General features: G+C 41.5%; 1 protein-coding gene across 3 annotated transcripts in view; it reads left to right on the plus strand.

Annotated features, from left to right (window-relative positions):
- The window catches only part of LOC113021483 (junction plakoglobin-like), a 115251-nt gene that overhangs the window by 79286 nt on the left and 11897 nt on the right, over positions 1–24068 (plus strand). For all 3 annotated transcript variants that reach the window (XM_026166226.1, XM_026166225.1, XM_026166224.1), the window contains 5 exons: positions 2416–2617; positions 2713–2857; positions 2941–3044; positions 3831–3950; positions 7591–7809. In XM_026166226.1, coding sequence (XP_026022011.1) covers positions 2416–2617; positions 2713–2857; positions 2941–3044; positions 3831–3950; positions 7591–7809 — 790 coding nt within the window. The remainder of the gene's footprint in view (positions 1–2415; positions 2618–2712; positions 2858–2940; positions 3045–3830; positions 3951–7590; positions 7810–24068) is intronic.

Genomic DNA, 24068 nt, shown 5'->3' on the forward strand with positions numbered 1-24068 from the left:
AGGGATAGTACTTATTTAAAAGTCCTTAGAGTACTTATATGCTTAAGATTTTCTCCACCTTCTTTACATTTTTATATGTGAGTGTTTACTGCATGTTGCCTCCTTGATATAGATACCCAGTAGCCCATATCCTCTTTACCAACATACCCAGTGGAACAAGGAGCTTAACAAAGTTTATCAACAGACAATTGTAGCAGATGTTGCTAACAGGCTAGCAGTACTGATTATGGGAACTATTCCAACCTTCAGGAAGGGCTGCTAAATAATTCCATACACTCAGGCTTAACAGAAGAGGATATTTCACACTCATAATTGATGTGGGAGCTTAATTTGTACAGAAAATGAAAGAAAATTGAATTTAAAGAAGAGAAAATGAAAAAGAGCTTGACAGAGAGAGCCCTGCTTGGTGCATCAATGCTATCAACATGCAGATTTCCTTTCTATGTCCTCTTTACTTCTGCCTTTTAATACAAACTCAACCAACATTACCCTCGCTCCATTCTTTCCCATGCAAATCTGACCTATTCATATGTATTATATAAGTTTTTCAAAAACTATTTTAGATATTTTGGACAGTATTGTGATCCACGATAAAATAGAATGCATTATTTTCAAGCTAACTTTTGATTCATCTTTTACACATGTTTATTACATTTTTAGCATTAACAACATATTTTTTTAGGTGTTTTGCACGAGTGTTTCCAGGTCATCATCACATTTCTTGAACCTTTCTTTGATCAATGATTGTATTAAATAGAAATAATAATAATAATAATAAAGTAATAATTACACACTTTTAAAGTTTGCTTTAATATGTTATTAATGTGTTATTGAATAGAAGCAGGCAGTTTTGCATTTTGCAGCGCTGACTCCTGCTTATTACCCAGAAACTGCCAAACATACATAATTGCATTTAACAAGCCTGAACAATAAACACAATATTTACATCATTGATTTTAAGCAAAGCAGAATGCTGGAAACCTAAGTTAGGATTAATTTAATCACTTTATTATTATGCTAAAACATCAGCAAATGTAACCTCATTATTATGAGGCTATTACCATTTAAAGCCTTCTTACAAAAAAACAAAGAAAAGAAAAGTCTAATGCACAGATATTACCTTTTTATTGCTAGCAGGTTATCATATTGTTACCAATGTATTCTGCAACTATTACTAACTGGTGTTGCCTCATTGCCGAAGCTTTTTTCCACATTATTACCCCGTGTTGTTGGACCCTTTTTGTCCAATTAAATTAATTTCAGACTAGCAACTGCAAAAACGTCTGCTTGAGCAAAGCGGCCATACTGTCATGGTCCTGGGTCGTGTGACCCAGTGTGTTATGCTTAACCTATTTTGATGTTTATTGTTTGCTTAGGTTCTTTAAGGTAGTCCAGCCCTTTTTGTAATTATGTTACCCTTGCATTACGTCTCCCTTGCCCTTCGTGTGTTTATGTCTGTGTGTCTTGTACTGTCAAGTTCATGCTGTCAGTTATGTCACCTCCCCCTGTACTACGTCTCCCCGGTTCATGTCTCATGTTTCTTGTTTTACTTTGAAGGCCTGCATTCACTGTCTGTGTATTCAGCTCACTCCTCCTGTCCTGTCGTTAAGTTCATGTGTGTCAGCTGCGTTCCCATGTGTGGCCACTTCCCCTGATCATCCCTCATGTGTATTTAGTCTCTGTGTTTCTTACAGTCTGTGTCGCGTCGTCTGTGTTATCTCCCCTACCCCTTGTCATAGTTCCCCAGCCTTAACTAGTCCTAGTTTGTACTTTGTTTAGTCATAGTTTTCCCAGTCTATGTTCAGGTTTTCCCTCAGTTGCTTTGCTGCCTTGTTCCTTAAGTTTTCGGCCCTAAATAAAGGCTCGCCTTCTGTTAAGTCCGGTTTTGTGTCCTCACCTCTGTTTGCTCTTGGGTCCTCCGTGACACATACTTTGTGCTGCTGATGGTTCTGAAGTCTTGGTGGATTTAGATATTTACATTCAACAGTATAAAAACAGATATCAAAGTAGCCATCAGGGCTGTTTTTATATGCATGTACTATAAAGTTAGAACATGCAAGTGTGGCACCTAAAGAACATCATCAGTTAATTTCTAGAAGCTTCTAGAAACAAGGCCTGATACGCACAGAGTTTTTCGGGGCACTACCTTATTTTGCATTTTCATCCAAAAGTGGTATTCTACCATCGTTTTTGCTGTTGCAGAATTCACCAATAGCAGATGCTTCATGAAGGGAGTGGTGCTGCTATCAAGTCATGGACACTGGAAAAAAAGTCTTGAACTCAAGTCTCAGGGATTTCTTTTGAATGAGTTATCTGTGTCTGATAGAAGTCAGTTAAGGTCATAAACTGTCTAATGTGCCTTGAAATCTATTAATTTTATGGGATCTCTATCCTTTTCCATTTTTCATTGTGCAGTTCACCAGTAGAATCAGTCCTATTTTACGGAATTACCACTCTTCACAACCTGCTGCTGCATCAAGAGGGAGCAAAGATGGCTGTGCGTCTTGCTGATGGCCTGCAGAGAATAGTTCCCTTATTGAAAAAGAGCAACCCAAAGTTTTTAGCCATTACTACAGATTGTCTGCAACTCCTGTCCTACGGAAACCAGGAAAGCAAGGTGAGAAGAGGACCCTGGAGCTGGAAAGGAGACTATTGGTCTACTTATTTTCTTTAATACCTAATCAACACTTCCTACTTCCTGTTTCTTGTCAGCTGATTATTCTAGCCAATGGGGGTCCAGAGTGTTTGGTTTTCATCATGAGAAACTACAACTATGAGAAGCTGCTTTGGACGACAAGCCGTGTCCTTAAAGTGCTGTCTGTCTGCCCCAGCAACAAACCAGCTATAGTCGAAGCTGGTATGTAACTACTGCTGAATATACTGTGGGCTTAGCGCAACATGCTACATGTTCTGTAACCATATGTTCACATGTGTGCTCAGGAGGCATGCAGGCTTTGGGGCAGCATCTTACAGGGTCTAGCCAGCGTCTGATCCAGAACTGTCTGTGGACACTCCGTAATCTGTCAGACGCAGCAACCAAACAGGTACAGTGATGACATGAAGTCACTCGTGTGTATGTAAAGATAAAGAAGCCAAAACAAATGATCGCTGGTCATTAGTTATACTGATGACTTTATATAAGCTGGTTCATGCAATATCAAGCGCATAGACAAAATATCCCATCAACACATCCCCTTAAAACCCAGAACCCTAAATGGTGCAATCTTGGCCTTGTGGATGATTTTCATTTTTTACAAAATCCTAACGGTAACTTCTAGATATGCAACACTTTGAGTGCTCAGAATAGAAAAGGTATGTAAGTATCATTTCATTTGCAAGTCACTTCAGTTAGTGCAGTTCAACAGTTGCTCTTAACTTGCTAGCTATGACATTCACACCACTGACACACAATCCTCAAGCACCATGTAATAAATTTCCATCAAAATATCAGGTAGCAAACTAGCTCATTCAGCGGATTGGAACAGGAAAAGTACTTTGATGTTCCACAATTGCCTTCACAACTGCTTCATGGAGCAATAATCATGATGATCAACAATTAGGAGAAAAATAATCCATTTGGATTTTCAGAATATACTAAATATGACATGAGAAGGAGGAGAAGATTACTATATTTATATAAGTTTTAATAACATCACGACTGTCAACTGATGCCTAGAAAAAAACCTAGTGATACTTGTTTGGTTAGACATCCTGCTCCATAAAATGTATAGAAATGTATTTATCCCAGGACATTTTGTACTTTAACTTTGTTCCAATACATCTCTGCTGTGATTGATCCTTTCTTTATCTCTATTGGTTCTGCTCTGTAGGAGGGATTAGATGGTCTGCTGCAGATACTGGTCACTCAGCTGGGCTCAGATGATGTGAACATGTTAACCTGTGCCACCGGCATTCTGTCCAACCTGACATGCAATAACTCACGCAACAAGGTAACCATGATGAGATGGCAGACACACAACTTTCAAGACTACATGGAACTAACATGTAAACAAGTACAATTTTAATGTCTTAAGGTACACAAACACTCACATACACATCCAGTATGTTGGCCTGTCCAGATTGTAAGCTGGACAGGCTCTAGCCCTAACGCAACGCTGAACTGGAGTAAAAGAAAAATCTATGATGTCACCATTTCTGTCAGGAGTACTTTCCACCACTTACAAGTGTTGTAACAGTAAAGGATTTCTAGAACGCTGCAAGTTCCAACAAAAAGGTGCGATCCTGTGTAAAATGTAAATAAAAACAGAATGCATGAACTCATATTTTTTATTATAACCACAACACAGAAAACATATCAAATGTTTAAACTGGGACATTTCACTATTTCTTAAAAAGTATTGGCTAATTTTGAATTTGATGGCAACAACATCTCTCAAAAGTTGGGACAGGGCAACAAAAGACTGGGGTGTTAAGAAACAGCAAGAAAAATGTTTTGAAAATAATTATGTTATTTGAGAAGAGGTTAGTAACACAAGTGTAAACCAATAAATAAAAATGTGCAGCGTTTTCCCTTCCCACTGTTGCCAAAGCGTTAGCTCATAGGCAGAGATGGGAAGTAGCAAAGTACAAATACTTTGTACTTAACTGTACAGATACCTGAAAACTGTATCTGTAATTTACTTGAGTAGTTTTTTCCTGGCTACTTTTTACTTTTACTTCCTACATTTTTAAACAAATATCTGCACTTTCTACTTCTTACATTTTCAAAACAGGCTTGTTACTTTTGCTTTAGCACATTTGGGGAAAGTTATTATTTTGTTACTGTGAGCCTCCAAACATCAACACGATTTAGGACTAAACAGATGAAGAGCAATTCAGTTTGTTTATTAATCACCAGAGGATGTCACACAAAAAGAGATGGTGTGTGCTAAAGTCATGGGTTAAAAGTGGTGGTTTTTTTTTGTTCTTGCCACAACACCAGAATGTGGTACTTCGGCATCTAGCAAGTCCAACTAAAGAGGAGTGATCATAAAGGGAGTGACTTTTTTGCAATGTTTCTATCAGCTCAACAGACATCAGCAAACACACAAACTGTCTTTAAGTAAATAAAAGTACGTGTGACTGGTGCACAGTGGCTGTGGTTTCATGAGTCAGAGTGAGGTTACATCAAATATAGGAGAGATTCATATGAATTTGATGATCCTTAGATCCACTGACTAATTCCACCTTCATACCAACTTTATACCATCTGGGAAAAAGACATCATAAACAGCGTAGTGTCAGTATAGAGGATGGAAATCACCCAGGAGAACTCGTGAAACATCTGCTGACATCTTGTTGAATTCAGTTCCCATCTGATATTATTTAATTTTATTTTATTTAATGTTAATATAGCACAAGGTTCAGTTAGCTTTGCACAAAAATGTCTCCAAATGTCTTTGAGTACATTTCAGAGCCTCTACTTTGTAACTTTTACTTGAGTATTCTTACTTCAGTACAGAATATCTGTACCTTTTCCAACTCTGCTAATAGTGGCTTAGCTGGCTTGGCCCTGACTTATGAGCTGGCTTTGCCTCTCGGGAAATATAGGCGACGCTGTCACTCCCCTAGCGACGCTGGAATTGAGCGATGGCGATGCGCGCTCCACGACGCGATGGTTAACTTGGACCTAGCTGCCGTGAACTCAATAACACATTGGCGTAGATGGTACATCAGAGAGGGCCTGCAACTTGTGGATCATTTCCTGCAGCTGTGGGTCTCGACAAGATGACAACCACGGACAGAAGTTGATACTATGGGAGTGCACGCTCACGGGATCGATGTAGATGCTAATTGCGCGCTAAGAGAATCACATATTCTACATTTGGAACCACGGCGCCAGCTGCTAGCAGCTGGAGCCCCAACAACTGTTACGTGTGGACTATTTTCATCCATGAAGGACCCTGGATCGCTGGAGGACTGTTTAAGTGATACGGCGCACACTTTCAGCTGAATATGCACGCACCACTAACACTGATAAGCAGACTATCCCTCCTTCAACTGCTTGATGTTTTCTGCGGAAGGACGGGTCGCGTCCGCGCTGAATGATAGCATGTGCAGGACGACTGCTGTGTTCTTGATACCCACCCCCTATCATCCTGGTGCTCTGTGTTGTGATGGACTTAATGTCTTCTGCAGAGGGTTTTTGTTCCGTTCTATCTCCATAGTTGCCAGGTTGAAAGGTCTCTTTTCTCTGTACTTTCCCAATGTGTGTATTTTTCGTTTTTCTTCACCTGCGTCTCCGCTGTTTCCCATGTGATTTTGTGTTGTGTTGAAGCGGGGTCCTATTCTCTTGGGCACCTGCTATGCCATAAAGATTCATTCATTATTCATTCTTATTGATGTTAGGTTCCTATTTTCTATGTTTGTTTGGCATCGTACATAGAAGCACCTTGAGAACTGTCTGGATTCTGTGCTGTTAATGATGAATTATTGTATGCTGTCCACAACTACACTGTTTGGACAGCTATCCATCAATGTCACTTAGTTAACAAGACTACTCTTGTTACGTTTAACAGAATTACCACTGGTTTGGTGTCTTGTACACACACTTAGCCATGTTGTACTCCTGAAATATCTTAGAAATCAGCTCTGCTTTGTTGTTCACAGTTAGCTTCGAAGTCTGTGGACTCACATCTTCAGTAGGAACTTTCAATTGTGAATATGTCTCATCAGCCAACCTGGAAAAAATTATCCATGCATTTATGTCATTGCATTTAAATAATGGTAATGCCCGGCTTGGACTAATCGTTTCTTTCACGCCTTCAAGCTATAGAAAGTGCTGCAGCCAGACTATTAACACGTTGTAGCAAGCTCACATTACTTCTTTTTTATATTCTTTACACTGGCTCCAAATAGTTTTTAGGATTTGTTTTAAAATTCAGTATACAGAACAAGCTCCAGATTTCATTTCTCAACTTCTTAAAAAAGACACTGCTGTCTTTGTTCACAGGCTCAGAGTTTATTAGTTGTTCTCCGTATTGTGGGGCGGCGCAATGATTGGTGATTAGCACTGTTACCTCACAGTAGGAAGGTTCTGAGTTCCAACATTAGACCAGGGTCTTTCTGTGTGGAGTTTGCATGTTCTCCCTGTGTTTGCGTGGGTTGATCTCTCCGGATACTCCGGCTTCCTCCCACAGTCCACAGACATGCAGTCAAGTTTTAAAATACACAAAACACACTGCTGGCAAATATCATTTTCTAAATGAGCAGAAGCTTGTGCATATTGTACAATATACACAAGCTTAGGTGCGATGTTCTGGGCTTTTATAAATCCATTTTTATGCATGCTGGCGTAGTATGAAGACATACTACTATGAATATTTCCTGAAATTCTTAAGTTCTTATTGCCAACCAAAGTCATTAAAAATATCAGATTAAATAAACGGCCAACAGATTTTATTTGTTCATGTGTGATTGTGTCACAGTGGTCATGAACACCTCAGCTGTGTACACATTTCAATTCTAAAGAACGTCAGTTTAACAAAGCGATGTAACTTAATGTTTACTTGTCTTTGTTTTGATGTGTGGATTCACATTTGTATTTCATGGTGAAAAACCCAGATTTCTGTTCCCCATGTGTTCCTACAGACGCTGGTGACTCAGTATGGTGGAGTGGAGGCATTGATCCATGCTGTGCTTCGTGCTGGCGAGAAGGAGGATGTTGCTGAACCTGCGGTCTGCGCCCTGCGGCATCTCACCTCCCGCCACCAAGATGCCGAGCTAGCCCAGAATGCCGTGCGTCTGCACTATGGTGTCCCAGCTATTGTTAAACTACTGGGCCAGCCCCACTACTGGCCTGTAGTAAAGGTAAGGACAGACAGTGATGTATACTATTAGAGATAACATGCATTGGAGCTGGTAACTAAATTAGCCTCTGTGGGTTAAAAGAATTGGAAGAAAGGAAAGAAAAGGACGGGAACAGAAAGGAAAAGAGAAAAGCACCTTTGATACTTAACCAACCCTTCATTGGTCCAGCTTTCCATTCATAAAACTTCATGTTACTGCATATGTTGAACGCATTCATGATGTTCAACATATTAAAACGGAAGCCAGCCTGAGGCAGGTAAGCCAAGGGTATTGCAGTGTCTCCTCAGCATAGCAGAAAATGCAACAGCTTCCTTCCTTTTTGGATTTATATGTGCCGTGTCTTTTTGTATCAACAGTCCCTTGCACCATTGTCCTCTGGAGAGCTGCACTACATATCTTTATGAGAGGTTTACACAGGGTCCTTCTCCACCCCTAGTAATGACCTTTATCCCAACACAAAAAACTACCTTTACTCCTGGATATGGGCCAAACATGCTTTGGCCCATGCTTGCTTGTGGTTTCCTCTGGTATAAAGAAGTAGAATGGCAAGCACAGCTTTTAGCTTTCAACATAGTCTTTTACAGAACATATTCCCAGTTTGTATTCAGGAGTCACCCCCTCTACTTTTAAGATTAGGCTTAAAACTTTCCTGTTTGATAAAGCTTATAGTAAGGATTGGATCACGTGACCCTGAGCCATGCATTAATTAGCTGCAATAGGCCTAGGCTGCTGGGGGCTTTCCATGATGCTGGAGCGTTTCTTCTTCACCTCTTTTCACTCTCAGTTTATACATCACTCTGCATTTCATCATTAGTTAACTTTCATCTCTGGCTCTCTTCCCCAGTGTTTTTTTTTTCACTGTTTCCCTCCCCTTAACTTCATTCCAGAGTCTAGTTCTTCCAGAAATTGCTTCCCATTGTTGCCAAATGCTTGCTCCTAAGCTACAGGAGGTAGAGCAGGTCCCAGCTGGTAATGGTAAAACCATCATATTTTACATTTTGGCCAGTGGACCTTTGTGGAAGAAGCTGAAGCATCAGTACATCAGTATATGTTGACAAGTTCACTGTGCTTTTAATTGCTTCTGGAAAAGTTCAACCTGTGAGACCCAAAGGCAAGCAGAGGAAATTACTTTTCCAAGTCATTATGCAAGAAGATGGAGCAGGATTGATACATAAATGAAGTCTGGAGGGAATAATGGACAATGTGGGTAAGAATGTTGTTGTAGAAAGCTAGTTGGCCCTTCATCTGATCATTTAAACCCTGGAGAAATACTCCTTGTAATGCATTATCTGGCCAGCTCGCTGTGGCGGCCACAGTTTGAAACTTAACTAAGAACTCAGCTATGCTGCGGATGCCCTGGCATAGATCAAACAATCTTTTAGCTAAACTGCCCTCAGATATAGGTGAGCAAATTTCTTTCTCAGCTCATTCATATGGGAAGGTAGAAATGGAATGATAAATGAAAAAACCTCAGCCCACGCCAGCGCTTTCCCCCTGATTGCATTGGACAGCTTAGTGGCATCATTAGGGAAAGAGCAGGACGAGCAACCCAAAGCTAGCGCACATTGTAACAAAAAACCCCAGCTAGGTGAGTTCTCCAACTCCTTTTAGATTTCCCGTAGCCTGTGGGTTCGCATCAGCAGCAGGAAACAGGTGAATAGCAATAGGTTGCAGACCAGCTCCTGAAATCTGAGTAATGAGCAGAACATGCTACGTTCAGTACGTTCAGTTTGGTGGGTGTGTGGGTGTGCAAAGAGTCTGACAGTTTAGTGGCCCGGCTCAGTTTAAAATGTGTAACAGACTACGAGTCACTGGTACCTCTCGTTAACAAACACAGCTTGGACAATGTGCCACTATGGTACCAACATCTTCTCATGAGGCTCCTGGGATTCAGTCCAATATTGGAGCATGTCCTGGGAAATACTCTTATCATTGCAGACACCCTGTCACATAGCCCGTAGCTAACACTTTCACAGAGACTGGAACACACAGTGATGTGGCATGCTATGTTGCTAGTGGTAGATTCCTGTGTCCACCAGCAAATCAGAATGGCAACAGAGCCAACACGGAACTGCAGTCTTTCATGAAACTCCCCAAAACAGCATAGACTTAACACATAAGCAAAGTACTGTCATATACTGGGTTGCCTGAGTCGAGCGGGTGGGCGTTGCGGCTTTTCGTCACCATGACATGCTTTGCGGCAGGGCTGTCTATGTGCAGTTCTTCTCTTAGCTGCCACACCCATTGTTGTGCTGTTATAACCCATGCTGGATACACCTTCAATAAAGCAGCATCATAAGAAAGCTACCGAGTGCTCATTCTACATGATGTCAGAAGTGACCCGGACCATCGCCGGAATAACGCCATAAGGGAGAAAACAACAGAATGGCTAAGTTTAATCCCCCGTCAAGCTTCCCTTTCGATAAGCCGACGGAATGGCCCGACTGGAAACAGCGTTTCGAGCGCTACAGGATCGCAACGAAACTCCACAAAGACGAAGGACAAGTACAGGTGAGCTGCCTAATCTATGTGATGGGAAATGAAGCAGAGAACATTTACAAGTCACTCACCTTCGCCGCCGATGAAAGACGTGACGACTTCGCTGTCGTAATGAGGAAGTTCGACGAGTATTTTTTCCCGCAGAGGAACATTATACATGAGAGAGCATGTTTTCACCAGCGTGTCCAGCGGCCAGGTGAAACGGCGGAGAGTTTTATCCGAGCCCTGTATGACCTCTCAGAGCACTGTGAGTTTGGTGCATGTAAAGAGGAAAATATCCGCGATCGTATTGTGGTCGGGATACAAGACAAGGACCTCTCCCGCAGGCTACAGCTGATGAAGGACCTCACGTTGGCGCAAACGACCCAGATTGTCAGACAGTCAGAGGAGGTCGCAGCGCAGGTCAGCTTGCAGGGAGATGCGGGAGGCTCAGTACAGGAGGAGAGCTGTTATGTCTCGGCTACTTCAAATTCAAATTTTATTTGTCACGTACACAGTCATACACAGTACGATATGTAGTGAAATGCTTGGACAACTGCTCGTGACCTACTTAAAGGCCACAATAAGTTATGAAGGCAAAGACTACCTATCCAAGGTGTATGTGGTTCGTGGACGCAGAGTTAGCAACCTTCTCAGCCGCTCCTTGTCAGTGCAGATGAACCTGGTGAGAAGAATTGATGAAGCAACGATCACACCCACCAGGAACCAACCACTTTACGGTGAACACGGAACACTAAAAACTGAGCCAGTCAAAATTCAGTTAAGGGACGATGCTGTGCCATACGCAGTGTATACGGCACGCCGTGTGCCTTTCCCCATGCTGCAGAAAGTGAAGGAGGAACTACAAAGAATGGAGAACCATGGTGTCATTGAGAGGGTGACCCAACCTACCGAATGGTGTGCCCCAATGGTGCCTGTCTTGAAGAAGAACACAGCAAGGGCCAGGATCTGCGTCGATCTGACAAAACTGAATAAGTCTGTCAAAAGAGAGCGCTATATCTTGCCTACCCCTGAGGCAACCATGTCCAGGTTGAGTGGGGCAACGGTCTTCTCCTCGCTGGATGCAGCCAGTGGATTTTGGCAGCTCCCATTGCATCACGAGAGTTGCAAACTAACGACATTCATCACGCCATTTGGCAGGTATTGCCAAATAGGCTGCCCTTTGGGATAACAAGTGCACCAGAGATCTTTCAGCGAAAGATGTTGGAGACCTTAGAGGGGCTAGAAGGTGTGGAGGTCTTTATGGATGACATCCTGGTCTATGGGGCCACCATGGAACAACACGACACCCGACTTGAGAAGGTGCTGCAGCGCATTGAGTTAGCCGGATTGAAGCTCTCAAGGAGAGAAGTGCTCCTTCAGACAGAGCCAGCTTCGCTTCCTAGGGCACCTGATCGACTATTCTGGGGTCAGGCCAGACCCTAAGAAAGTGAACGCCATTCTTCAGCTGCCGTCACCAGAAAATGTGCAAGAGCTTAAACGGATCCTAGGAATGGTTAATTACCTGGGCAGATATATTCCTGCTCTTGCCACAGTATGCCAGCCACTGTACGAGTTGCTTAAAAGCAAAAACAGTTGGACCTGGGATCACCCACAGCAGGCAGCCTTCGAGAACATAAAGAGAGCGCTTACATCAGCACCTGTTCTTGCCTTCTATGACGTCAACAGACTCACAGCCGTATCTGCCGACGCCAGTAGCTACGGGCTTGGGGCTGTGCTGCTTCAGCTTCATGGTGCAGAGTGGAAACCTGTTGCCTACTGCTCTAGACGCCTCACGGAGGCTGAAACACGCTACGCACAAATCGAAAAGGAGTGTTTGGCAAGTGTTTGGGCCTGTGAGAAGTTTGATAAGTATCTATGTGGCTTAGATCGCTTCAGGCTTGAGTCCGACCATAGACCTTTGGTGCCCCTGGTCAATAGCCGGGACCTTGACAATGTTCCATTGAGGTGTCAACGCCTCCTGATGAGGCTCATGAGGTACAAGCCGGAGGCCGTCTATGTCTCTGGCAAAACGCTTGTCATCGCCGATACGTTGTCACGGAGTCCACAGACTCGGGCTGAGGATGACACTAGCACTCACAGTGAAGTGGACTGCTACATAGCCACCGTGTTACAGGGCAATCCAGCGTCCCCAAGCCGAATGGAAAGCATTAAAGCAGCCACTACAACGGATGTTGAACTACAGACTGTCATCACATACATACGCAGGGGTTGGCCTGCATACGGAGCTAGTGTGCCATTGAACATTAAAGCGTACATGAAAGTGAAAAACGAGCTATTAGAGGCTGACGGCCTGGTTATACGAGGCTGCAGAATCGTCATTCCAAAGTCACAGAGAACAGCCATTCTACACAAACTACATGAAGGGCACCAAGGCCTCGCCAAGTGCAGGGATAGGGCTAATTCATCTGTGTGGTGGCCGGGGCTCTCCACTGAGCTAAAGAATGCAGTGCTGCAGTGCCACACATGTCTGGCACAGAGGCCAACACAGACAAGGGAGCCGCTCATCTCCACACCTTTGCCGGATCGTCCATGGCAAAGGATAGCCCTGGATCTCTGTGAACACAAGCGGAATAATTACCTTGTTGTGTCGGACTACTACTCACGTTTTCTGGAAATACTGCACCTACCAGTGGCCAAGTTGTTCAGAAACTGAAGTCGACCTTTGCTAGGTTTGGGATCCCTGACGAGGTGGTGAGTGACAATGGCCCTCAGTTCTCCAGCTCTGAGTTCCAGGCCTTCGCGAGAGAGATGGATTTTGCCCACAGAATGTCTAGTCCCCACCACCCACAGGGAAATGGTCACGCGGAGAGGGCAGTACAGACTGCAAAGAAAATCCTTCGACACAACGACCCACTGATAGTACTAATGTGCTTTAGGTCTACTTCCTATACCACTACAGGCTTCAGCCCAGCGGAACTTATTATGGGGAGGAAGATCAGGACAACCCTGCCTACCTTGGAGAAGAATCTTCAACCTAAATGGCCCAACAAAAGAGAGGTTAAACGAAGGGATGCTGGTCAGAAGGCCAAGCAGGCGTTCTACTACGACCACCGCCATGGTACTAAGCCCCTACCTCCACTCCATCCAGGGGATGCTGTCCTAACTAAGCTGGACCAGGAGAAGGCTTGGGCAATGCCGGCCATCATCTCCTAGGAGAGCGTCTCTCCGACATCCTATCTCGTTGCCACACCCCAAGGTGCGGTGCTGCGATGGAACCGCCGCCATCTTCGCCTCGAACCATCTCCACGGCCTATGCCACAGCCCCTTCCAACACCCACTGTGGACACTGAGGAGCTGCCTTCTCAGTGCGCTGGTGCGTCCACTCCAGAGACCCCACCTTTGGCCCCTAGTCTGGCCACAACGCTTGCACCCACTCACGCCGACGTACCGGATCAGTTATGCACGAGGTGCGGCCGGGTACGCAAGCCAGTCAAGAGGCTGGATCTGTAGACACTGGGGTAATGGGAGAGAAGGAAGGACCGGGGAGTGGGAATGCTGTATTGTTGCTGTTTTGCACTTGTGTTTTGAGCTGCAACCAATACTGCTGCTACCTGGTTGAGTTAATTACCTTAAAGGTTTACCATGTTTAATAAGTCCTGTTTTGTGGACACTGCCCTTCAGGCCGACAGTAAGCCAATTGTGCTCGGGTCCTTAAGAGAACCGCCCAGAGGCTATTATAGTGTCACATGTTATCATTGTGTCGTTGCTGTTCTATTTGGGGTTTGTTATTGGAAATAACATGAAAAGGGGGGGAGATGTCATATACTGGGTTGCCTGTGTCGAGCGGGTGGGCGTTGCGGCTTTACGCCACCATGACATGCTTTGCGGCAGGGCTGTCTATGTGCAGTTCTTCTCTTAGCTGCCACACCCATTGTTGTGCTGTTATAACCCATGCTGGATACACGTTCAACAAAGCAGCATCATAAGAAAGCTACCGAGTGCTCATTCTACAAGTACCAGTGGAAGTGAGTGCTTTTGTTTTGTTCAAGTGAAATCAGAGCCGTCCGAATGTGATGGACATGTCCTAAGTAGCGCCAAGGTCAGTAGGAGTTGAAATCATTCATCATTTCATGAGACACAATGGCCTGACTAAATGCAGAGACATATCCACGGCCTTATTGAGCAATAGGACTACTCCCTGCTCAACCACAAGTGTTAGCTCAGCACAAGCGAATAGAATAGCTACTTTATTCTCATTTATAACACACACCAGTTAGTGCACATCAGAATGTGATTTTGTGCATTGATTTGCCATCTGAGTAATACAATATAAATAAATTAATCTAAATCTAAAAGTAAAAAATCTAAAAAAGAAATTAAATATATATGTAAGTATATAAAAGGAGGTCATGGTTGATGGCAGCAGTTGTCCCAGAAGAGGGCGTCTCTTCAAGGTCCATCACAACACAGCAAAGGACACTGCTATGTCTGAATTGTCGTCACCTGCAACCTGGGCAGATACTCCAGGCCTGCAGCAACTGATGAGAATACAATGACTGAGACTCTGACAAAACAGCTATATCAGAGACTGTCACTCAGAGTGGGACTTCTATCATGACTAGTGTTGGTCAAGTTACTTAAAAAAAGTAATCAGTAACTAATTACTGATTACTTCCCCCCAAAAGTAATCCTGTTACTTTACTGATTAGTTATTTTCAAAAGTAATTAATTACTTAGTTACTTAATTACTTTTTAAAAACATGATTTACAACCTGAATAGGTGATAAAGCGATAGATCTTTCAGACCAATTCTATTTTTTCTGCATAATCCATCATACAAATTTTTTTTTGCCATAGTAAACCCTTACTTTACTCGTTACTTGAAAAAAGTAATCAGATTACGCGTTACTGTAACGCGTTACTGCCCATCTCTGATCATGACCCCACTTTATAAACAGCTTGTGATCAGATCTGGATGCCTGTAGACTGGTGCTGCAAACTCTGGAATGAGAGAAGCAGAAGGAAGACAAAAGTGAGTTGAAAAATAAAATGTTTTTATTTGTTATTATTTTTTAACCTGTCCTGTCCAGCAAGCAGAATTATGGTCTGAATTCTTTGTAGTGTACACTTTTATTTATTTACTGTATTTTATTATTCATATTATTGTGTAGTGGATAGCAGATGGGGTAAAGGCCAGATTGGCAAAAAATAAGAAGAAAGTGAGAAATAGGAAAAAGAGAGAGAAAAGAATGGAGGTGGGGGGAAAGTCGAGGGTGAAGTAAACAGACATGCTGGGTCTCCATCTGCTGCCTTGTAATAAAGTGCACTCAAATGATATACAGCACCAGAAAGACAAATTATAGAGCGCTACACAAGCAGATATACAATTTTGGTGTGTGTGTGTGTGTGTGTGTGTGTGTGTGTGTGTGTGTGTGTGTGTGTGTGTGTGTGTGTGTGTGTGAGAGAAAGTATTTGTCATAGAATGTAATATGGACAGGCATACAAGACCACATAACATGCATATCGTTCTCAATGGAATTGCCCGTGCAGTGGGTGCATATTTTTGTGTCTGCAAGACCCATTAGGAGCATCCTTTGTCCTGTATCGTGTATTCTGTGGAGATTTTTGTATTGTATGAGTTGTAAGTTGGGGTTCTAAGTCATTTTGAAAGTACTTAAACATTTGTGTCTAGAAGTTTTGATCTGGATTGATGGAAAGATTTCACTCCCACTTTGTGGTTTGGAGGGAGAATTATTGATTTTTAATAATAACTTTTACATTTTGATAACAACTTAGGGGTGCTGAAATTTAAAAACTCTGTTACCCGAGTAGGTATTTCCAAAGTTCAGTTCACTGAGATTCACTGTCTTCACTGTCTAGAAATTTTGGTTTGATCATTTTTGAAACATGTAGCAATCTTTAGATAAGAAATAGGAATGAAAATAGTAGTAGTCCATAAAAATGGACTGTAATACTGTACTGCTATGGTAGCCAACGTTTCAAATGGTCAGAGGGCCCGGTGGCGCCAGTGTCCGGCAGCCTCGCCTCTGTCAGTGCGCCCCAGGGCAGCTGTGGCTACAACGTAGCTTGCCATCACCAGTGTGTGAATGTGTGTGTGAATGGGTGGATGACTGAATGTAGTGTAAAGTGCTTTGGGGTCCTTAGGGACTGAGTAAAGCGCTATACAAATGCAGGCCATTTACCAAATGCAGGTTTGACAGGTTTGTAAGTGTACACTTTATATAGCTATAGATAGATATTTTAAGCCAAAATAAAAGAGAAGAAAAGAGAGATGATGGGAGAGATTAAAGCAAAGAAAAGATGCGAGAGGTAAAGAACAGAGAAGGAGCACAGGAGTGGTAAGAAAAAAGGTTAAGGATGTAAATGACACCCCTCTTTACATAGTGTCAGGTTGAGTTTTTGATAGACATAAGGTAATAGTTCTACCACCACCTTTGTAGCTACACCACAAGCAAACACACACATCATGACATACACCTCCCATTACCCACTTCCCTAAAATAGTTAATCTGTGACAACTCCTAGTGGTGCATAATGTCCCTGGGAAGACAGACAGATGGATAAGAGAAAGAGAGACACTAAAAGCTCGAGCAAGAAGGCTGTTTGCTTTGTTTCTTAGTGAGGAAAAGACAAAGGGAAGGATTGATTCTTAAAAAGTGGGAGAGAGAGCACTCATTGTACCAGGGTCCTATTTACTGAAGTAAAAATTGAAAAGAAAGACAATTTAAAAGCCTGCAAGGTGATTCATCAGTGAACAGAGGTGCACAAGAACAACATATTGATATGTGTTCTTGACTTGGTATCCACTTGGTATTTGCAGAGGCCTTTTGCCTGCATAATAATTGCAGTAATCATTCAGTAAACTGGTAACATTGGTAAAACTACCTGTTCAGTTCAGTTTAGTTATTATAAGTATATACATGCACTGTATTTAGCAGGAAGATCTTCACCTTGTTTTAGAATCCTGAATATAACACAGTTCAGTAATGCAACCTCTTCATGTTGCTTCTTTTTGTCTGAACAGCAATAGTATACACAGCATAGCAACATGCATTAGACATTGCTGTGTTGTACTATGTAAGACTACTATTATTCCAATCTAGACTTCCCTGCTGTTTTGAGCTTACATTGTACTTATTGTTTTTCACATAATTGTTTCACTCCACAGGTAGAGCAGGTCATCTACTGATTGGAAGGTTGGTAGTTCGATCCCCGGCTACCCCTAGATATCCCCAAGGATATCCTGCCAAATATCTTGTATAAGTTGTATAGTTTTAATGTTTTATTCGGGAACAGAATGGTGTGTATGTGTAAGTTTGGTGATGGAGTTTTTATTATGAATGAATGATGAATTTTTATGAATTATTATGTCTATTTTTATGCTTAAGGACAACAGATGGAAATTAGCCCTTGGCTATAATCTGGTATGTTTACATTCATGTAATTTTTTTTTTTTTACATTTATGTTCATTAACATGCACTGTCCTAAATAAATAAATAAATGAATCTTTGGGCAAGATACTAACCCCCAGTTGCTCTCTGATGCATCCATTTGAATATGAATGTGTATGAATGGTAGTTAGAAAGCACTTAAAAGCATAGAAGACAGTGCTTGTGTGAATGTGAATGTGGCATGTTGTATAGAGTACTCCAGGAGAGTAGAAAAGCGCTTTATATAAGAATCAGTCCATTTACCATTAAACTGAAACACACACATTTCATCACAAGGTGACTATTTGTGTTTAAAAAAGCTCTATTGTGACTCTGTTTATATTCTCATTGCAGAATCTTTAAGGTTTTTTGTTCTATATATAAATAAATCATTTCAAACACCCATAGAGTTTAAAGACCCGTGTCCTATGTCAGTTGTTTTTTTCTTGGTACAAAGACCAGACCTACACCAAACTACACTGCTTTGTTGATCCATGCCCCACTTCTCTACCAAATTACATTAAATTTGGCCATCTATTTTTTTTGTTTTTTGTTTTGTTTCTTTATTTCTTAGTTTTATTAATCCCCTTGACAGGCTAAACACACTGACATTTCTAAGCCCATTTCTAAGCTAAGTACTTTTCTTGATATAAAAATAAATGTAAGTTACTGTTGAAGCAGATACCAATAAGAAAATTCTGGAACAATAAAAATAGTTGTTTAAATATCACATCCAAAAGAAAATGAATTTATTAATTAATAATTATATCATAATTATATGGTTCTCAGCCATATGGAATGTGGTCAATGCAGTGAGCTAAACTGATGCCACTATTTTCCCTCTCCTAGTTACCATGCAACTGTACTTCTGCAGTCCGAAGGACATTCTGATGTCGTTGCTGTAGATCCCAGTGGTATGGACCAGTGAATCGATGTGATTCACTCATGGCATACAGCTTGATGTAGAGGAGGTGGCTGACAATTGCTCCAGTAGCCAAGTTGTTAATTTGGCTGTGGGGGTTCAGACCTATAACAGCAGCGGGGACAGAGCATCTTCTTGGTAAATCCCGCATTTGATAGTAATTTGTGCTGTTGGCCTTCAGTTAGTCTCTAATGTTGTTTGCCACATCCCCATTGAATTCCTGATGTATGGTCTTGGGGTCCTGTTGATCCTGTACAGTTATCCCAGGATTCCTGAGCAGCTAGGAAAACAGGATGGTTGAGTAAGGGTGCAGAGAAAGCCCCCAGCAAACTACCATCCAATTGACATCTGTAATTATTTTTCCATACCTACTGAGGAACAAACTATGATTATTGGCAATTATGTTTTAAGACATGTGAAGCACCTGCAGACCACTTATGTGCACCCCTGACTATAGTCCTTACATTCCACAACTTCCTCTGGCAGGGAATCCTCTCCACAAGTCTGATGTTGCTACCTGCATGTGTCTCTGTAGGCACATAATCATGTTCTTCTCACAAAACCTTCATCATCTTCTTCCTGTCTTTTTCCCCAAACAATTTTATACCAGGAGATTCTATTTTTAGAAACACTCCCTTTCTTAAATGCAGTCATATGCTGTTTCTCAGGCGTCAGGGGCCATCTCCTGGATAAGCTCCCCAGCCTTCGCCAATGACTTCCATTCAAACAGGAGTCCTGTTTGAGCTTCCTTTAATGGTTGTTAACTTTAAAGTTGATTAAAAGTCAAAAATACAAATCTTACAAGTGTAGATCTTCTTTTACTGTATGCCTTTGGATTGAACCTGAGGTCCATAAGTCGTCTCTGATTGTCTGATAGTTTTGTTTTTTTTAGCCAAGGGTGGCAACCCTTGCATGCCTTGTCATTTCTCTGACTTGCTTATCGAGTTTGAGCAAGCTATCCAGCAATACACCTAAGTTACTGACATAGTCACAGGAAGAGCTAGCAAAGGGACCCAAAGCAGCACGAAGTTGGACACGAGGGATTTTACTGTCGAACACCACAATCTCAGTCTTCTTATCGTTTAAGACAAGGGAATTACTCAGGAACCATTCTTTGACCTCACGCATGCATTCTCGAAAGTAATGCAGAGACACAGCAAGCTCATTAGTAAGTTCAAAATAGATCTGTATGTCATCTGCGTAACAGTGAAAGGCAATATTGTATTTTTCAAAGATTGCGCCTAGAGGGAGCAAATACAATGAGAAAAGAATAGGGCCTAAAACTGATCCTTGAGGTACACCGCAACAGAGGAAGAGAAGAAGGTGCCCAAGTTAACCGAAAAGGACCTGTCAGAGAGGTATGATTTAAACAAGTCAAGGGCAGTGCCTCTCATACCCACAGTGTGCTTAAGTCTTAATAATAAGATGTTATGGTCCACCATAACATAACATATTGGAGGAGTCTCGAGGTCCTGGAAACTGTCAGGGAGTGAGGATGCTTCTGTGCATCGTGGGGGAAATGAGGACGGTTTGTGTATCTCAGATAGTTGGGGGAAGTGCCACTAGGCCAGGCATTACTGGCAGTGACAATGTTATCAAATCTGTTAAAAAAACAAAAACATCAACAGATTTGCTCACACCGTGTCCCCATCTAGAGCACCATTCCTGCATCCTCTGATAGTTTTTCATACCATTCCAGATTTTCTCATGTTTTATATGATCCCTTTACCTTTCTCAATCTGACATTGAGTTCCACTTGTATGTAAGAGGCAGTGCTGCGCAAGTTACTTTGAAAAAGTAATTAATTATAGTTACTAGTTACTTCTTCACAAAAGTAACTGAGTTACAAGATTCTAAAAGTAATTAATTACTTGAAAAGTAACTATTGTGTTACTTTAAAAAAAAAGTTTAACCATGGGGTCCAGGGTATAATTGGCCATTTTTAACTACTTTTGATTTTCCCTCTGCATTTCACCTTTAAAAACTATTTACTTTGCCTTGTTTGGCATCATCCTTTTCAGCACAACCTCACGTGTCTGAATTTACAGTTATGTTTTCATTTTGACAGACTGTATTAACACAATTGATCTAAAATCAGACAAAAAAACATAAAATCCGAGTACAAAAAAATATTTTTTTTACTGTAACAGCCACAAACATGTTTATTGAATCATATTTATAACTTTAAATGCAAATATAAATTGTTGATTTTAATATCATATGCACAAGTTTTGCAAACAACAAAGTTATTTGCAGCCATTTACCTTTTACCTTGATTTTTTAAATAACCATTTCAAACTATTTAGATAACAATCAGCTGTTCTGCATTCAATAAGATGCCACACAAATTATTTGTTCCTCTCCAAAAAAATTATTTCTGTCTACTATAAACGAGAACATCACAGCCTGATACCTGCGGGCCTGACAGCATCACTCCTGTTTTCATTCAGCAGTCGCCTCATTGTTCTGACACACAACACACACTAACTACACAAGACAACACACTCCAAAAAGTTCCCCCTCTTCTTAAACAACCAAATGTCATGTTGCCGTATCATTTTTTGATTGGTCGGCATGTTGAATTTTTCCACCAACACAAACGGGCTGGTTTTTGTTTTGTTTTTGTTTTGTTTTGCTCATAAGCAGAGAGGTCTCGCTGAAAAAATGTCGCGTATATATTGTTTATCATGACTCTGGTTTTACGTGGCCTATCAACACAATTTAAAAACTGGCACCTTGTTGCTTTGTCATCTTAAAGTGGTCGTGTGATTGGCTTACCACAACTACTTTATTCTTCCTCAGTTAAACAGCAGCACTCGTGCGATCGTTTTGCCCCCTTAGCTCCAGGTGTTGTGCCAGAAAGTGATCGTCTGTGATTGCCGTCCACGCGAGCGCGCGCAGCTGCTTAAAGCTGTAGTGTCCAGATTACTTACATAAACAGCTACTTCCATACAACTGATATAAGATGCGGTAAGCGGAAGACGGCTTCTGTTTGTTGAAAAATAGTAATGCGACCGCACCACATTTTCTTCTTGGTAATGGTAACGGCGTTGTAACAATAGAAATAGTAATTAGTTCGATTACTCGTTATTGAAGAAAGTAACGCCGTTATTAACGCCGTTATTCCCATCACTGGTAAGAGGTCACACTGGATTGCAAAATTGCTTTCTACTGCAACACAACACAAATGCCCACTGATTATAAATGCTGCAACAGCAGACTGAGCATTTTTAGGTGTATCTAAAGAAGGTGCCAGTCAAAAAGTGAAAACAAAAAAAAATTGTAACCAATTGAAAATCAGTGTGGAGTCCTAATACGTGATAAAAACAGTAAGTTGTAACAGTGAACAGTAACAGTGAAGTATATTTTACTATTAGATTTTCATCTATGCCACCAGTGGGAATGCTGATATTAGAATTGATCTCAAATCACCACTGCACCTGAACACACACTCAAAGATCAATATTTTCAGGAACTCCATAAAACAGTCGGATATAAGAATACAAATAAATAAACAAGGTAATATATTGCATAACTGTTCACGGCACTATTTGGACTGTTTTCTACAATCAATCCACATTTCACGTGATAGTGAGTATTTCTGGTAGCAAGCACACTCACAGTGCAGCAGTGGGGCTTTTGGATGTCACAGCTTTAATACCCAAATAATAGTGGTACACACATTATTCGGTACACAGAGAAACACACACATACACACAAGCAAAGAAGTGCTGGTTGCACTTCTGATGCTCAGTCAGACAGCATTGCCAACTCAATTCAGGCTTATTTTTAGGAAGTGAGGTATGTGATCTGTGTCTGGATACTGGAAGTCTAGATCGGCTCCCTGTGTAAAAAGTGCATTCTCTGATCCTGAGTACTGCCCAATAAGCAGTGGAGAGCTCTAACTGACCGAATTCAAAATGCTGTGATTCTCCAAATTTCAGCTACTGCCTACTATGATAAAATATGAAGGTAAATATGTTGCAAAATTTTAGACTGCCAAGTAAAAGAAATCAACTTATCTTAAATGCATGTATTCATTCATATAAACAAAATTTCTATTTTTGTTTGGTGTAATAAGGCTATATACCATGACAATACAATTGAACCTAATATTAACTGTCAAATGTTTATCAATAAATAATTTTGTCAACATTTAAATAATTAATAATGACAGGGGAACAACTGTTTTTAAACGGTTTTTATTCAGGAACAAAATGTGTTCAACTGTCCTGGGGTTTCTTTCAGAGGAGTACAGATGAGGCATAAGAACTCCACAGCAAGTTTGTACAAGTTGGCATAAATCTTATGTTGCCCCTTCCAAACTGAAGTGGGTCCTCCATTCTGGGAATGTTTGCTTCTGCCAACTATCTTTGGACTTCCACTGTGGTATCAGCAATGATGTGGTTTCTCTGGGTCTCCTTTACTGTGGCATCTAAATAACCAAAGTTTGTTTCCTGAGAAGCATAAACAGATTGTGTAAGGCACATAAGTAATCTAGACTGGCTGCAAAACAAAGTAAAAATAATTACCAGGTCTGTCAGCTACGGCATCCTGTAATAGTGTTGATGCTGACGCTGCTGCTGGAGTTGACCGGGACATCAAAACAGTAGTACATTCAGATGTTAGTCCTTTGACAGCCTCACTGGCCATTCTGGGGCTAAAGAAACCAATTTGTTTAAAGCGAGGATCCAGCGAGGTGGCCAGCAGCATGATGATCGTGCTTTGCAGGTTTTGAAACTTTTCTCTTAGGAGCCTGATGAAGTGCTCACCCAGTTCCTGTGTCAGTAGGACTGTTGACTGCTTTGCCTACTCCAGCATCTGCTCTACCATTTGTCATAATACTTGATACCTGATATGCTTTTTTCCTCTGACAACTCCACAGTGGCTTCATTAAAGGGTGAGAGAATGGACTAGAGACAGGCAAGTATAAATGGGCAGGTAACAGGTAGACATCACTGTTAACGGATGTCCACATATCTGCCTTAATCTAACTGCTGCTACATTGTTGACCGCAGTTTTACAATAGCTAACAATGGGTGTCTGTGAAAATTGACTAGATTTTGGGATGACCCTCAAGTGACAACTCCAGCAGTGCACTTTTTGGCATCATATTGGCTGAACCTGAAGTTCCACCACACAAAAATTGACACACACACACACACACACACACACACACACACACACACACACACATATATATATATATATATATATATATATATATATATATATATATATATATGGTTTGCAAAGATTGCTATGGTCCTGGGGATGATTGGACCTAATAGTAGTGTGGTGGACTGGGAACTTTGAACGTTCATATAAATATAACATGTATCTACTTTTGAAGGAGGAAATACTCCCTCTGAAATATCAGCAAGCCTGCATGTAGTGCTTGAAAACTACAGAGCGTTAATAGTGGTAGCAAAACAGAACTGAG

Source organism: Astatotilapia calliptera, chromosome 4 (assembly GCF_900246225.1).
Source record: "Astatotilapia calliptera chromosome 4, fAstCal1.2, whole genome shotgun sequence".
Classification (NCBI taxonomy): Eukaryota; Metazoa; Chordata; class Actinopteri; order Cichliformes; family Cichlidae; genus Astatotilapia; species Astatotilapia calliptera.